The sequence below is a fragment of the Schistocerca piceifrons genome, chromosome 3, assembly GCF_021461385.2.
Source record: "Schistocerca piceifrons isolate TAMUIC-IGC-003096 chromosome 3, iqSchPice1.1, whole genome shotgun sequence".
NCBI classification, from domain to species: Eukaryota; Metazoa; Arthropoda; class Insecta; order Orthoptera; family Acrididae; genus Schistocerca; species Schistocerca piceifrons.
The window spans coordinates 857,292,219-857,308,603 of NC_060140.1; the positions used below are offsets into that span (position 1 = coordinate 857,292,219).

At 40.9% G+C, this 16,385-nt stretch overlaps 2 protein-coding genes across 2 annotated transcripts in view; both read right to left on the reverse strand.

The window, feature by feature from the left end:
- The window catches only part of LOC124789126 (rho guanine nucleotide exchange factor 26-like), a 36,600-nt gene that overhangs the window by 20,021 nt on the left and 194 nt on the right, over positions 1-16,385 (reverse strand). The window contains 5 exon segments of the mRNA XM_047256415.1: positions 6,602-6,771; positions 6,773-6,862; positions 6,952-7,156; positions 13,677-13,845; positions 15,507-15,689. Coding sequence (XP_047112371.1) covers positions 6,602-6,771; positions 6,773-6,862; positions 6,952-7,156; positions 13,677-13,845; positions 15,507-15,689 — 817 coding nt within the window.
- LOC124789528 overlaps positions 13,713-16,385 on the reverse strand; it is a 154,580-nt gene continuing 151,907 nt past the window's right edge. Inside the window, exons 17-18 of the mRNA XM_047256922.1 lie at positions 15,507-15,689; positions 13,713-13,846 (exon numbers count right to left, since the gene is read on the reverse strand). The gene's annotated coding sequence lies outside the window, so the exon portion shown is untranslated. The remainder of the gene's footprint in view (positions 13,847-15,506; positions 15,690-16,385) is intronic.

Below are 16,385 nucleotides of genomic sequence, written 5' to 3' on the forward strand. Positions count from 1 at the left end.
TTAAGTGCTGTCGGGCGTGGCTAGCACTTAGATGGGTCGCAGTCTGGGTCTTCCAAGTGCTGTTGGCAAGCAGGGTGCTCTCAGCCCTTGTGAGGCCAACTGAGGAGCTACTTGACTAAGAAGTAGTTACACTGTGAAAGGAAACTGACAACAGCTGGGAGAGCAGTGTACTGACCACAAATTCCTCCGTATCCACATCCAGTGATGCCAATGGGCTGAGGATGACATGGCAGCTGATCAGTACCATTAGGCCTTTAAAGCCTGTTTGGATGGCTGGAAGCCACATTACAGGACTGACTTGTTAGATGGATTTCTTGGCTCTGTACTTTGAATATTTCAGTTTCTTTTACCAAAAATGTTCATTACATATGGTAACTATTCTTATAATACGTTAGGCCTTCATCCATTTTTCTTGGCTCTCCAATACTGTTCTCAAACAATACCATTCCATTTAGGGACTTCTCCTAGCTTAAGTATCTCACTCACCAAGACCATGACTTTCTCAAGTTGAGCCGTAAAATTAGGTCCTCTCTCCCTGATACCCTCCTCACACCATCCACTGTCAGATTTTATTACACTCCTAATCTCTGTAACATTGTAGTGAAAACATTATGACATTCCAAAACCATTATCTACATCCCAGGGCTCCAGCCCATGAAATCATCCCTACTATAAAACTAGGCCCATGCAGCTTCCTACCACCATGTACTGAAACCTACCACCAGTAAATTCTACAGCATAAAAAGGAAAGAAACTTCTGAAATCACATGTACTTTATATTGACCACTGCTGCACAGTGTTTTATACAGGCATGATCACCACTACTAGGTTGATTATTTATGAATGGGCCTTGGGGAGAGACAGTACCCAGTTGCCAAACATGCTCTACAACAGAATTCAAGGGACCCAAGTGCTTATAGCACCACACGGGCTCTTTGAACCATCCTACTTGAGACTAGTTTCCATGGAATATAGAGAAGTGACCTTGCCCTCCAACACATCCTTGCATCCAGGCACCCTCCAGAACTTAACATATGTCATTGTTACCTCATATCTCCCCCTTTTTTCTTATTTTTACAACGTAGTTTTAATTATTAATTCTGAAAGCTTGGTCAGTGTATATACTTTTAAGTGTCTTCATCAGCAGTAATGATATTTCTTCTGAAAGTAACATCTACATGTGACCTCGTCTTTCTCAGTGAGTTAAATAATATAAAGTGAATTTCTTGTCCAGCTTGTGGAGCACTGTGGATATGCAATCAAATTGATAAACCAATTGCACTTCTATTTTTCTTTTAAATGTCATGACCAGTTTTGGCTCCTGAGGCCATTTTCCAGTGGCTATATTCTACCAGCATTAGACTCAAGTCACTTCATATGGTAGACACAGTGCTCCATTAAAGACTTCAATAATTCTGCCATACATTAGGCTGATCCATACATCTGTGAGCTGATTGTGTATACTCAAAATTCAATTGAGGCTTTTTGTTGTGACCTGGTGAAACAGTCACATCTGACAGCAATATGAAAGTGAAAGACTTTCCCCCATTCGGTCAATGCAGCCACCATACTAATGGAACCGGCTACACACCATCAGTAACATCACAAATAAGAACCAGTGATACTAATGCCAAAAAATTCTTATCATCCCAAACACCTACATTACCCACCCAATCTCTCTTATCCCAGGTGAACACTCCCCCAAAATGACTGAAAACCATGATCAAAATACATGAAAGTATGAAAATTATTGCTCTCCATGATACCACACACCATTCCATTAAATGACTGTGTTTCAATTTTAAGAGGAATGTGTGAACTGTGCAAATTGGTCTCCCCATTCTGCCACCTGGTACTGTAGAACTGTAAGGTACCTGGTCAAAGAACACCCTCAGAGGAAATATCCTGGAATGCTCCACATCTTTGCTATTCAACAGGCTCTAAATGCTGGACATAGTCCTTTGATTAAAGATTTCATATTTAACTTACTTTTTTTTAAAATAAACTTTCTAAGTAGCTATTAATCTGCAACACAAATAAATGAATAAAACATACAGACAGGAGGTAGGAAGATCAAATTTCTATTCCAGAGAGTATTTGAAAATTGTTGACAAGAAAATAAATTATAGCTTGCAGAAGTTCAATATCCTTCCAGCTTAAATATGATAAAACTGGAGTGGAACCAGGGTGAACATCTCTTCATATTTTCTGCACAAAAATGACAATTCCATCTGATTTTACAAAATACAGGTAAGGAATGTCTTCTAGTTTCCATATTGCCAAAGTAAGCCATGAAACAATTTCAGAATGAGACAGAAATGGTGTCAAGATGAAAATTAGTTCTCTGACATCCTGAAAAGTGCAGATAGGAGATACAGTACAAGTACTCTAGATATCCAAATAATAGAAGGAGTAAGGTAATCATTCAATCATTCTTTCACCACGGTGATAGGTCAAGCATAGTGCTGCATCTCTTGACTCAAGTCACTAGTGAGAGAGATAGATAGACAGGTAGAGAGGGGAGAGGGGGTGAAGGAGGGAGAGGGAGAGGGGTGAAGGAGGGAGAGGGAGAGGGGAGAGGGGTGAAGGAGGGAGAGGGAGAGGGGAGAGGGGTGAAGGAGGGAGAGGGAGAGGGGAGAGGGGGTGAAGGAGGGAGAGGGAGAGGGGAGAGGGGTGAAGGAGGGAGAGGGAGAGGGGAGAGGGGTGAAGGAGGGAGAGGGAGAGGGGAGAGGGGTGAAGGAGGGAGAGGGAGAGGGGAGAGGGGTGAAGGAGGGAGAGGGAGAGGGAGAGGGGAGAGGGGTGAAGGAGGGAGAGGGAGAGGGAGAGGGGAGAGGGGTGAAGGAGGGAGAGGGAGAGGGAGAGGGGAGAGGGGTGAAGGAGGGAGAGGGAGAGGGGAGAGGGGTGAAGGAGGGGAGAGGGAGAGGGAGAGGGGAGAGGGGTGAAGGAGGGAGAGGGAGAGGGGAGAGGGGTGAAGGAGGGAGAGGGAGAGGGAGAGGGAGAGGGAGAGGGAGAGGGAGAGGGAGAGGGAGAGGGAGAGGGGAGAGGGCTGAAGGAGGGAGAGGGAGAGGGAGAGGGAGAGGGAGAGGGGAGAGGGCTGAAGGAGGGAGAGGGAGAGGGAGAGGGGAGAGGGCTGAAGGAGGGAGAGGGAGAGGGAGAGGGGAGAGGGGTGAAGGAGGGAGAGGGAGAGGGAGAGGGGAGAGGGGTGAAGGAGGGAGAGGGAGAGGGGAGAGGGGTGAAGGAGGGAGAGGGGTGAAGGAGGGAGAGGGGTGAAGGAGGGAGAGGGGTGAAGGAGGGAGAGGGGTGAAGGAGGAGAGGGGTGAAGGAGGGAGAGGGGTGAAGGAGGGAGAGGGGTGAAGGAGGGAGAGGGGTGAAGGAGGGAGAGGGGTGAAGGAGGGAGAGGGAGAGGGGTGAAGGAGGGAGAGGGAGAGGGGTGAAGGAGGGAGAGGGGTGAAGGAGGGAGAGGGGTGGTGAAGGAGGGAGAGGGGTGAAGGAGGGAGAGGGGTGAAGGAGGGAGAAGGGAGAGGGTGAAGGAGGAGAGGAGGTGGTGAAGGAGGAGAGGGAGAGGGGTGAAGGAGGGAGAGGGAGAGGGGGTGAAGGAGGGAGGAGGGAGAGGGAGTGAAGGAGGGAGAGGGAGAGGGGTGAAGGAGGAGAGGGGAGAGGGTGAAGGAGGGAGAGGGAGAGGGGTGAAGGAGGAGAGGAGGGAGAGGGGTGAAGGAGGGAGAGGGGAGAGGGTGAAGGAGGGAGAGGGAGAGGGGTGAAGGAGGGAGAGGGAGAGGGGTGAAGGAGGGAGAGGGAGAGGGGTGAAGGAGGGAGAGGAGAGGGGTGAAGGAGGGAGAGGGAGAGGGGTGAAGGAGGAGAGGGAGAGGGGTGAAGGAAGGAGAGAGGGAGAGGGGTGAAGGAGGGAGAGGGAGAGGGGTGAAGGAGGAGAGGGAGAGGGGTGAAGGAGGGAGAGGGAGAGGGGTGAAGGAGGGAGAGGGAGAGGGGTGAAGGAGGGAGAGGGAGAGGGGGTGAAGGAGAGAGAGGGAGAGGGGGAAGGAGGAGAGGTGAGAGGGGGAAGGAGGAGAGGGAGAGAGGGGTGAAGGAGGGAGAGGGAGAGGGGTGAAGGAGGGAGAGGGAGAGGGGTGAAGGAGGGAGAGGGGAGAGGGAGTGAAGGAGGGAGAGGGAGAGAGTGTGTGTTATTTGAGGACAATATTGCAAGAAACCATCACTTCTCTACATTTTTCCTTCAACTTCTATGCATTTGGTCCATATCTTCACAAGTTTCCTAATTTAGTCCTGCGAGGAATTCTGTGGCGCCACGCAATCCACTCTCACACCCCTTCCACAACCTTGTCACTTGATGACAGCTTTGATTTACACAGGTGTGCCTTCATCAGACCAAAAGAATGGAAATCACTTGGAGCTGTGTCAGAAACTGTATGATGGGTTCCCCAAGCACCTAAAAACCAAGATTTTGAGTGCCACGGATTGTTTGCCCAGCTGTATGAGGGTGGACATTTTCCTGAAGCAAAATCACACCCTTTTAAAAGCCTCCCCCTCTGTTTTCATTTTGGGTCTCAGATCTTACAGTAGCTGTCACTATTCACTGTTTGATTGTAGTGAATCAACAGTAAACATTTCATACTGTTATCATCAACTTTCTTGCAAGAAGCTGGGCTTTGGAACATTTTTGCTGTAGATGCAAACGGATATTGCCACAACACATTCTTCCACTTATTTGTGGGTCATACTGATAGACCCACATGTCATGAATGGTTACTATGGGACAGACAAAGCCGTGTCTTTCCTCTTCAAAATGCGTTAAATGCAATTTCAACACTTCCAAATTTGTCACTATGGCAGTTAGTACAAACAATGTGACAATTTAGAGATTCGAGGACAACTGCAAATGCTGAACCATGGGAAATATTAAAAATCAAGTGTAATATCATCAATTCAGGCTTGAATAGAATCACTAATCATTCGTTCAGCAAACTGGATGGCCTTCCCAAATGCTCTTTGTTGCAGACAGAATAAGTATCCACTTTTAAAGCAAGTCATTCACTCATAAATTTTGTGTTTAATAAGACAGTTTTCTCTACAACTTAGCTGCTTTCTACTAATAAGCTTCACAATTTTAGTCCCTTAAACTGCTCATTGCCCCCTTGGTGTACACAGATAAGGGACCTCTCTTAATAAAATGATCATATAATCCTTAGGAAACATAGCTATTTATTGCACCAACATTACTAACGTACAAGAACAACAGTGATGTTAAGGTACGTCAGTATGTCAGTGATGTCAACCAACTGAGCAGGAAAAAATGCCTTTACTTACGGAATTGCCTCAAACTTAGTTTGAAGTGTTTGAACAACAGCTGAGCAGTGCAAGAGGAAAATCACTGAAATTTTTTTGAAGTTTCCCCTCTTCCCCCTCGTTGCAACTACTTCCTCTCCACTAAAGATTTTATTTTTTTTTTTTTCCTGCTAAGATATACAGAGTGAGTCAGGAGGAAAGGTTCAGGCTTTGAGGGATGATAATATAAGTGATTCTGAACAAAAAACTTCATATGGACATATGCCCTATTGCGAATGTTTTCCGAGATAGCACATTGTAATAATACTTTGTTACTTATTTTCTGTGTTATTCAAACATCATTGTTGTTCACAACATATGACAGTAGTGTAGAGGAAGCTAAGATGAACAGTTTGATACAGAAAACTTGTTTCCCATCAGGCCGGGAAACTACTTCAAACTGAGCTACAAAGAGTACCTAAGGTACAGTGCATGCACATTGCATCGCATCAGATTTTCAGTATCCTCACGCTGTCTTATGTGCAAACTGTAAGGCCTAGAGAAACATAAATGGCTCCTTTTTTTTTTTTTTTTTTTTTAAGGAAACCGAATGTAGTTTAAATTTGTTTCTGCGACATGTTTACGCTGGAGTGTGCGGCTTTTGAGTGATTCCAGAAATTGTACAAAAGTGATACTACGTGTGTTCTATCTCAGAAACCATTCGCAATAGGGCATATGTCCATACGAAGTTTTTCGTTCAGCCTCCTGACTCACCGTGTATAGTAATAACATAATTTGGAAATAATTCCCATGATTGTACATGTGAGCAGATTATTTTAGATTGCTGTTATTACACTACACAAAAGTACACTACATTAACTATTTCTGCCAATTAATGTATAATATGATTTGTCCACATTCCTGAATGGATTAATGGAACACAATATGTGAACAAATGAGAGTTTTGTCAAGTGTCGTCCTACTGTAGATCTTATGTCCCGGCCTTCATGTAACTTTGAACTGTCTTACTAAACTTTTAAGTATAGCATACAATCGAAACTATGGTGAAACATGATACTTCTCACATAACCGCTAGTATTGAATATTGTTTGAAGAGGCTTAAGACATTCTAAGAATTATAAAAATAGATCCAAGTGGGAGCCAGAAGATGGGAGTGCGTGCACACACAGGTATCAAAATGAAGTGCGAGCAGAGAATGCATTAGGTAAGCTGACTGCTACATATTAACTGCTGCCGATATTACTGTCAATTTTGGAAGCTGTAGGTTACACACAGTAGTTGCAATAACTTTAAGAAATGTGCTTACCTTTTCTTCTTTGTGACAATGAGAAGATCTGTGAACAGGAACAGATGTAATGGAATCTTGCCAAGTCGTTTCCCAAAGGTCAGCTTGTCATCTCCACGCCACACTAGCTGAGTCACTTCACCAGACCGCACCAGCCACCGGGAGCTTGAAATAATTGGCAGAGGCCGAACGTTCCCGCCCGAATTCCAACTGGCGACTGAGGATAAGAATCTCCTCCATGCGTTCCATACGACGGGCACCCTCGTTACACTCGTGAACCACCTGTAAATTACATGTTTCTGTTGTTGTGTGTTTAGAACCACTAGAAAATATTTACTTAGCTCCAAAAGTAAGATGTCCAAGGCACCAACCTTATTAAGCGCAGCAAGTGCAATTTCGCATGAACGATACTCTGAATCTTGGGCATCAAGTTTGGCCAACACGGCATCCACCAAAAGGGGTAGTCGTGTGATCCTCTGCATTGGCAGCATCAGGAATGAGTGTAACGTCAACATCTGACAACCAGGACTGGATTCCAGCTTTTTCAGGGCTTCAGCAAACTTCCCATGTTGCTCCCTGCAGTTTAACATTATTGTTTTGACATCTACAACATTACTCGAAAAATCTTTACAACACTGTATTTAAATCTACTAAACCATTGCTTGAATAAATCTTTACAGCAATGTTAAAAGGACCCATAATCTAATCAGACTTTTCTCAAATAATGGTTACCAGATATTAATTTAATCCTAGTGAAGGCAGTGATGATGGTGGTGGTTCTGTATACTAAGTCATCTACATCTACATCCATTCGCCGCAAGCCACCTGACGGTGTGTGGCGGATGGTACTTTGAGTACCTCTATCGGTTCTCCCTTCTATTCCAGTCTCGTATTGTTCGTGGAACTTGCCGAAACTTAGTCAAGTACATCATCTTTATTTGTTCTGATATCAATCCCTAGAGTAAGTAAATGCATTTTTTCAAACAATGGAAAATTTTGGATGCAATAATGACAATATTATGAAAAGGCTCGGCTGCTACTCATCATATAAAGGAGAGGTGGGAAGGAGGTAGGACAGGTAGGTGCAGTTGGATGGTTAAACAGTTGGAGGTGGAGGGGAGGGGAGGGGAGGGGGAGGGGAGGGGGGGTGAGGGAGCGGGAAAGTGGAGACGTAAAAAGACTGTGGGTGCATTTGTGAAACAGAAGGTTGTGTTGTGCTGGAGTGGGAACACAAAAGGGGGTGTAGAACAGAGACTAATAAAGGTTGGGACCAGGGGGGTACCAGGAATGTAGGATATATTGCAGGCAAAGTTTCATACCTGCGCAGTTCAGAAAAACCGGTGTCTGTGGGAAGGATCCAGATGGCACAGGCCCTGAAGCTATCACTGAAATGAAGAACGTGCTGCATTCTACGTGGGCATGACAACCAACAAGCTGTCGGTCAGCACGAATGACCACCAACAAACTGTGGCCCAGAAACAGCTGGACCACCCAGTTGTTCAGCACATTGCCCAACACAATGATCTTCATTTCAATGACTGCTTCATAACCTGTGCTATCTGGATCCTTCTTACTAACGCCAGCTTTTTTTTAACTATACAGGTGGGAAATCTCCCCACAATATATCCTATGTTTTCGTAACCTCCCTGGCCTCAACCTTTGTTAGTCATTCACTGTCCTTAACCCCCTTCTCTATTCCCACTCCAGCATAACACAGCCTTCTATTCCACCAACGCATCCAGAGTCTTTTAACTTCGCAAACCCCCCCATCTAACCTCCTAACTGCACCCAGCTGCCCTACCCTCTCCCACCCTGTCCCTGTGTGCTCTCACATGCAGCACTTCACCCCCTCCCCCCAACCTGCTATTTCTCCCCCTCCCTGTTCCAGCCTACTCCTTATCTCTACTACCCAGGCAACTTCTACCATCACATACCACGTACAGCTGATAGCAGTCTGGCTTCAGCAGCCGGAAGACAGTGGTCCTGTGTGTGTGTGTGTGTGTGTGTGTGTGTGTGTGTGTGTGTGTGTGTGTGTGTGTGTGTGTGCGCGCTTCAGAAGAAGGCCTTTTCGCTGAAAGCTTGCTCGTTTAGCACTCTTCCTGTTGTGCCTATCTGTCATGTGATACTCAACATCTCCACTCTATGGTGAGCAGGAATCTATCCTTTCATAAATGCCATTTTTCCTCTTAAAATTTAATTTTGAGCACCCATGACCTAGTAAATATCACAATTACTTCAGCATTTAACAAACGTTTATCATGCAGTCAGTCTTTATCTTTCACTGATGCCTTTGGTGTAGTTAGTTTTGCTGAGGAATTTTTATTTGACTTGAGCCTGATATTTGAAACTTCCTATAATCACATGATTTAATAATTTTGAGCTTCCCAAAAACATTTACTGAGACACTGACTTGAGATACTAAGTTTCCTACTTAAAGAAATGCGTTCAATTTTACACAGTTTATTGTAACTTGGAAGCTATTTTAATTTAAGGCTTTCATTTCATTACTCATATAAAAATGTAACCATAGATACTGCCTAAATTCTCTCCCAACAATATGATCTGGTTAATTAATATTTAAAAAGTTTTGTGGATTACTAAGTGGTACAAAGAAACATTTTAATTATGTAACTAAAACTACATTAGCACACATTGGATGAAGTAAGTCTATTTCAGTAATACACACCAACTTATACCATATTCAGAGCCATGAAATGAGCTGGAAGTGTTGAAGGGAGTAGTTATACAGGACTGTCATTAGTAGCAAGCATTGTTTGGCACATAACTGGGGCACAGCATTCAGGACTAGGAATAGCACTTCCCACCCACTGAATTGTAATTTGTTAAAGCTTGGTAAAAAATCTCTGTAATGTTTCCAGCCTCAATTATGCCTAAGAACCGTGTGCAGACAAACATATTTGTAACTGTTTCAAACAGTGCAATGGCAAGAGTGCTCCTCACCACATAGAGGAAGTGCTGAGTCATGGATAGGCACAGTGGAGAAGACTGCTAAAAACATGCACACGCCCACGCACAGAGAGAGAGAGAGAGAGAGAGAGAGAGAGAGAGAGAGAGAGAGAGAGAGTTGGGAAAACTGTAGCTTTAAACAAGGTATTAGCATCCACACAATGCATGCCACTGCCACTGTAAACCACGACAGAAGGCAACTTCCTATTGCACACATTGTAACATTTACATTACAAAATGGCTAACACATTCATGGCATTCTGTACCAGCTGCAGATTGTCTGTCTAAAAACTTCCAGGGGCAACAAACATTTGATTTTTCAGTAGTTCATATAATTATTGAAAGAACTCAAAAATTTAAAATACTGTCATAATCTGTAAATTAAAAGATGTATTCTTGTGTTAAAGATTTAACACAGTAAGACAAGTACAACAGTTAGGAACTGTGTGTGTATGCATACTGAGGCAGGATAATTCACTGTGAGCAAATACCAGAACTAAATCTTTTTTAAACTTTTTCTTGCTTACATGCTTAACATCAAATATTTAACACATTAACTAATTTGTAAAGTAATCAGAGGTTTGAAGTTGTTTTATACACGAGATCTCGATTTTTTAAAGAGTTGGGGGTTTACAGGTCAGTAAAAATTTTCCTTCCTCAATAGCTAATGACAAAGATTCAAAGCAAAAATCTCAAAAGGGAGAAACTGATTATGCTAAATGATGAGATGCAACAAAAATTTCCACTATATATGTGTGTGTGTGGACAAATTTTTTGACCTGTCATATTTACCGTTCCATTGTAGGTTATGAGCTAAGAGTAATGATATACTTGTCTCTCTGTATACTGAACATATTTCTGCTGTTAACCACTAATAAAGGAAAACTCTAGCCCGTGTCTCCCCACTCCCTCCTCATTATTCAGTGCTGCACATTTCAAACAGCAGCAGCATGAAATATACTTACAGTTAATATTCAACATTGCGCCAACATAATCTAAGAACATGTTGAATATAACTTCACTGTGGAGACACTTTCTTGATTTTATGTATTGCTGCATACTTATAACGTGGAATGCTCACATGCTACATTTGCAATATGATGAAAGAATGTAGGTTGCATATGAAGTCTTACTGATATCTAGATCATTAGGCAGAGAGGGCACAATAAAGGGAAGTTCATGAAGTTCCTATCTTTGACAAGAAACAATGTGAATGTTTGAACTTGTGGAGATTCATTGGAATATGTCCAATAGGCATGTAATGTATTATCTTAAGAATTGTCAGTCATTGGTGTTAGCGCAGTATCAGACACAAGATCCTGCACAACAAATTGCACAGGACAAGAGTGTGTAAATAGTGGGCCACTATTTTGTGACTGCCATTCGAAACAAGCCAAGCAAGACTAGTTTCTTAGCTAACTGATCTCAATAGACAAATATTGGGTTTGTCTTTTTTGACACACAAACAAAAGAAAGGAGGGAAAGTTGGAAACAAAGATTCTTCTTCCATCATGGAAGGCAAAAATGCTGTCCTTTTCTGAGAAAGTTACACCAAGTTTCCTTTTTGTACCATTAAAAAGATATACTCACCAACTATGTGAGACAGAGACAGACCATTATGGGGTAGTATTACTAAAATCTTCCAATTAATCTGTGACCTGAGATCAAGCAGGAGATACAAGAAATTGTTGTGAAAGGTGTGCAATTCCTGCATAAAAATACATTTGGTCATGCCAGTTGAGTAAATGTAGCCCTTTTTTCACACCACAGCTGGGAACTATTCCCAGATTCTCCTTTTTCCATGGGGCATGGCATCTGGTGCTATCTTCCCCTTCCGAAAATAGAATGAATCATGGTGTGGATAACATTTTGATGACATGGTGATAGTATGGTGGAAAATTTTTTTCTGAGCCAATCTGATAATGTCTACAATTGAGACATACAACAGATTATACTCTGATGAAAAAATATGTCAACAAACAGGGATCTTATATAGAAAAGGACTTATAAATGTGTAAAAGTCGAGATTTTTATCTTTTCTTCTAACTACTGATAGCTATGAACTCTACCAATGCTTCTCATAGCCCTGTTCGGCTTGATTAATCACTGGTGTTTCAAAAATTAAGAGAACCGGCTGCTCTGCTTTCTATGTATAGTAATTAAGTGCTGTCCATCTTTTAATAAGTTTTGTAATATTTATTCTTATTGTTTTTTCCACATAGTTTACCTGCCTGGACACAATTGTTTCTATCAGGTTGTACAAAACTCTTTTCTTTTGTGAAATTCAGTTTCTCATAACTATGATTTACAACTTAGATACTACCATACTTAGAAACATAATATCTGACATTTTCAAAAATGCTGAAAATACTTTTTTATTATTATTTCTAAAGAAGTAACAATAAGGAGCCAATTAACTGCAACCGAATATTGATAGAAAATCCAGGATGGAAATAGTCACATGTATGAGGACGATCAGTACTTGGTAAGTATGCATACAAAAAACGATGACGACTTGCCAAGGTTGAGGAGAAAGGCCTTTTCCAGAACTAACTCTCTCTCTCTCTCAATCTCCCCCCCCCCCCCCCCCCCCCCAACCGCCCAAACGCCCCACATGCATAAACACCTACCTCCCTCCCCCCCCCCCCCTCCCCTCACAGATCCCTGTTGTCTGCTCTTATTGCAGTACATTAACACAGTGCTCATTTGTCAAACAATAAAGGTATGATATACGGCCACTGAAAAATATAGATGCTGCAGCTGAAATCAGCACGTACATGCCCTCATGCCGAGTGGTTGCATGGTTGCATTTATGGGCTACTCACTGATGCCATGACATGTACAATTTGTCTGCATTTGCATTCATTTGTATTTGTTTAAAATGTCTTGGTTAACTAAAAATTTCACAGAGCGAAACATGCAGAGTCATTTGCTTTCTGTGTGCAAAAGATGTGAAACCCATCAAAATTCATCAAAATTTATAGGGAAAAAGCAACTGGTGATGGAGTGGTAAGAAATTGAGTTACAGTATTTCTAGATGGCTGTACTAATGTTCATGATTAAGTGTGAAGTGAACAAGACCTATTTTCCCAAAAGGACTGTACAAAGCTGATACTAAAGTTTAAGGAAACAGACACATTACAATTTCATCCCTATGACGTGAATGTTTTCAAATTTAAAGTACTGTTTGTTATGAAATTCATACAGAATTTTTAAAATACCAGAAATTGTGATTAGAGTGGGTACTGAAAATGTTAAAAGAAGTTCACATTAGCAGTCAAATGGCCACTGCTTTGAACTTCCCTGAGCAGTACAATAATGAAGGTAGTAACTGCTAATGAAACTGATGAAGACTTGTTTCTGCACTTCAAATATATGTAAGAGATCACAGGGATATTCAGCTGTGATTGAAAATCTGGCAGCAGATTTTTATAAGAAAAGAATTCAGAAGTTGGTTGGTTGTGATAAATATGTTTATATTGATAGAAATTACATTGAAAATACATGAGATAAGGCTTTCATGTAACAATGGCATTTTTAAAGCACTTACTTTTGTAAATTCAGTAACACATTTATTGGAGCATTTTAAGCTTTGGTAGTGAAGGGTGGACTCTAAAAAAACAGTACAAAGAGAAAATTAAAAGCAACAGATGTGTGAATATGGAGAACATTCTGAGAGAGGGGGGGGGGGGGGGGGGGGAGAGAGAGAGAGAGAGAGAGAGAGAGAGAGAGAGAGAGAGAGAAGATAAGCACCAAATATTGTAAGGAATTAAAGAGAAAAGGACATTGATTAACATGATACAGAGAAGAAATACTGAATTAACTGGTCACCCAGTTTGATGCAGTAGCTTCTTAAAATACATTTTAGAAGGAAAAATCCTGGGAAACAATACAAGAGGCAGGTCTAGAGCATGTGTATTAAAAAACATTATCAGTGGAATGATCTGCACCAACTACAACCAAATGGTGAGACACAAAGAAGGGTCACTACAAAAATAAGATGTTGCCTTTTGTGTCTGACTATAATGATTTGTATTTGTTTAATACAGACATAAGTACTTAATAGGCACGCCATGTCAATATCGTAGAATTATAATAAAACATTCAGTAGTAATGAGAGCCCACTTACTTTAATGTTCTCAAAGTTCGATCCAGATATATTTGGTTAGAGCAGTATTTAATGTATATGTTGAAGTGCCCTGTAGCATGTCTGTAGACAATGTCACAGATACCTTGCAGGAGAACATCATCTTGCAACAGTGCTCCAGTTCTGACAGAAATTTTCCGAGCAATTTTTCACTGTAATGAAATGTGCCACTATTTAATAATTTGTATTCTTTACAATGTTTCTCTTTGTCAATCATTTAAAAAACTATTATAGGTATTGTGGTACTCTAAAATCGTAAATCAATTTATGAAAGTCGTGTTTAAATACACACCAAAAGTTGCTATGTGACCTCTCTCTTGTGATACCAGTAACCATCTATAAGAGCAATGCAGTCCCTGACTAATACACAAATGAAAGACTCAGTTCTAACCTGAAAGTAAGCGTAACTGGCACTGTATATTATGTTAACTCAGCATACTGTATTTACAACAGAATATGACCTTGACATCCGTTTCATGATTTCGATAACCGTCCATTTAGTCTCAAGTTTTTAAATTTCTGTCTTTTAAATGTAAAGTATGAAAAAAAAATTATCAAAGGTTGATTGTAAATAATGGGTGTCACTTAATATTTAATTTGAAAAGTCAACATCTGTAAAGGCAACTGTGTTATGAAAACAGCTAAAGGTCACATGTTATAATAGAAACTGATATGACACTTCACCCCATTTATATCAATGTACCAATTCTCAAACTTCTGTATCATCATCATCATCATCATCATCATCATCATTCATCATCATCAACAACTCCAGAAATCTTACAATCTGACACGAGTCTCATCACGAGTTGATGTTTATTATTATTTATCATATGATGATACAGAGCTTGGATCAAATACATAATGTTACGAGTATGAGTTTATGTGAAAACCCGATGATGATGATGATGATTATTCTTTTGTGGGGCACTCTGCTGGGACAGTCATCAGTGCCTCTATAAAGTCCCATTGTTTACACAGTCCAATTTTTACACAATCTGATCTACCCACTGTCCCAAATAATGATGATGATGATGACAACACAAACACCCAGTCCCCGGGCAGAGAAAATCCCCAACCTGGCCAGGAATTGAATCCGGGACTCCATGATCCATAGGCAGCGATGCTAGCCACTAGATCATGAGCTGTGGACCCATGTAATGATGATAACTGCAATGCTGATAATTAAATTTGAACAGACATTCCAAATAATGAGACAGGTGATATGTACATCTTGTTTATTAATTGCTTCTGGCACCTTGTGACAACAGATTAGTGTTTTGATTAGGTATGGGGAGGGTGGAGTATCTTATTAGTTTCTATAACTCATTCACTTTAGCTGCTTTCATAAAATGTCGATCTTCTTATAGGTGTAGACTTTTAAAATTGAGATGTTCACTGATATTCATTACACATGTTCAACCTGTAATTTTCTTTGCATCTTTCATTTCAAAATTAGAAATTCAGAAGCAGACTTTACCTTAATTCTTTTATACTTGAGACATATTGGTCATCACTGAAATTGTGATGGAGAATACACTATTTGCTAAGCAGACTTTTGTGGTCTGATGATAATTTTGTAGATCAAAACCAGTAGGACTATGAGAGAGAGAGAGAGAGAGAGAGAGAGAGAGAGAGATTCGCTTAGCAGCAGTAAGTATATTTCCCCAACATGACTTTCAAGAGATCAAAAATTGCCAAGATTTCACCATTTACTGTGTAGTTAAATATTAATTTAAATCAAATTGTTAGCCTTACATGAGAGCTGGGTACCACAAAGCAAATAATTATGTACTGTACAAGAACACCAACCTGGCATAACATTCCCAAACAGTACCCTCCTGTCATTTTTAGAAAGTACTGACTCATCACATAGCTCAGGACTACTCATAAAATGCTTCTCCAAAACATTCAGGGAATTCATGTATGATGCTTCAGACGTTATAATTTCAAATTTTGCTTCCTGTAGCCTCTTCTGTTGGGAACTGAGAGTACCTGCAAGACAAACAAATACCACCTGTTATTTAATTTCTGCACATTTCATTCTACTACTCACACAGAATTCAACAACATGTGTGTCTTTCTCATGACCTGCTCTTTAATCCATAAAGACTTATAACTGTTACATAAAAAGGAACAAAAATGACAGTTCAGCAAGATACTGTTGAACCAATAAATTACGTGTTTTAAAAAACCAAATGACAAGCAGAAGGCAATGAAAGGAACACCAAGTTGAAGAAATCTTTTTTTCTACAGAAGAAATTGCCTGGAATGAAACTTTGGTCTAGAATTGCGGAAGCTGACATTTATATTGCATGTTTTGAAATGAGACTTGTTTGTTTCCTGCGGACAAGCTACACACATTTGAAATATTGTGCACCATAACTACATTATTAAAATGCCAAGGTACAAAAGAAAGAGGAGGAGGTCTGTAGGAAATCTTACATTAAAAAAGAAGTTTGCTTGGCGTGTTTTGAGGAAATTAGGACTCATTTTTTAGTGCTTTTAGAAACTTCTGAAGTGATACATTATTAAAAACATAGTATCAAGTAAGCAGGAATGATCTGATTTAAATAGGATGACAGAATCAAGATCAATGTCAGAAAAATTTAAAAAAATCAAACACTCTCTCTCTCTCTCTCTCTCTCTCTCTCTCTCTCTCTCTCTCTCTCGTACACACACACACACACA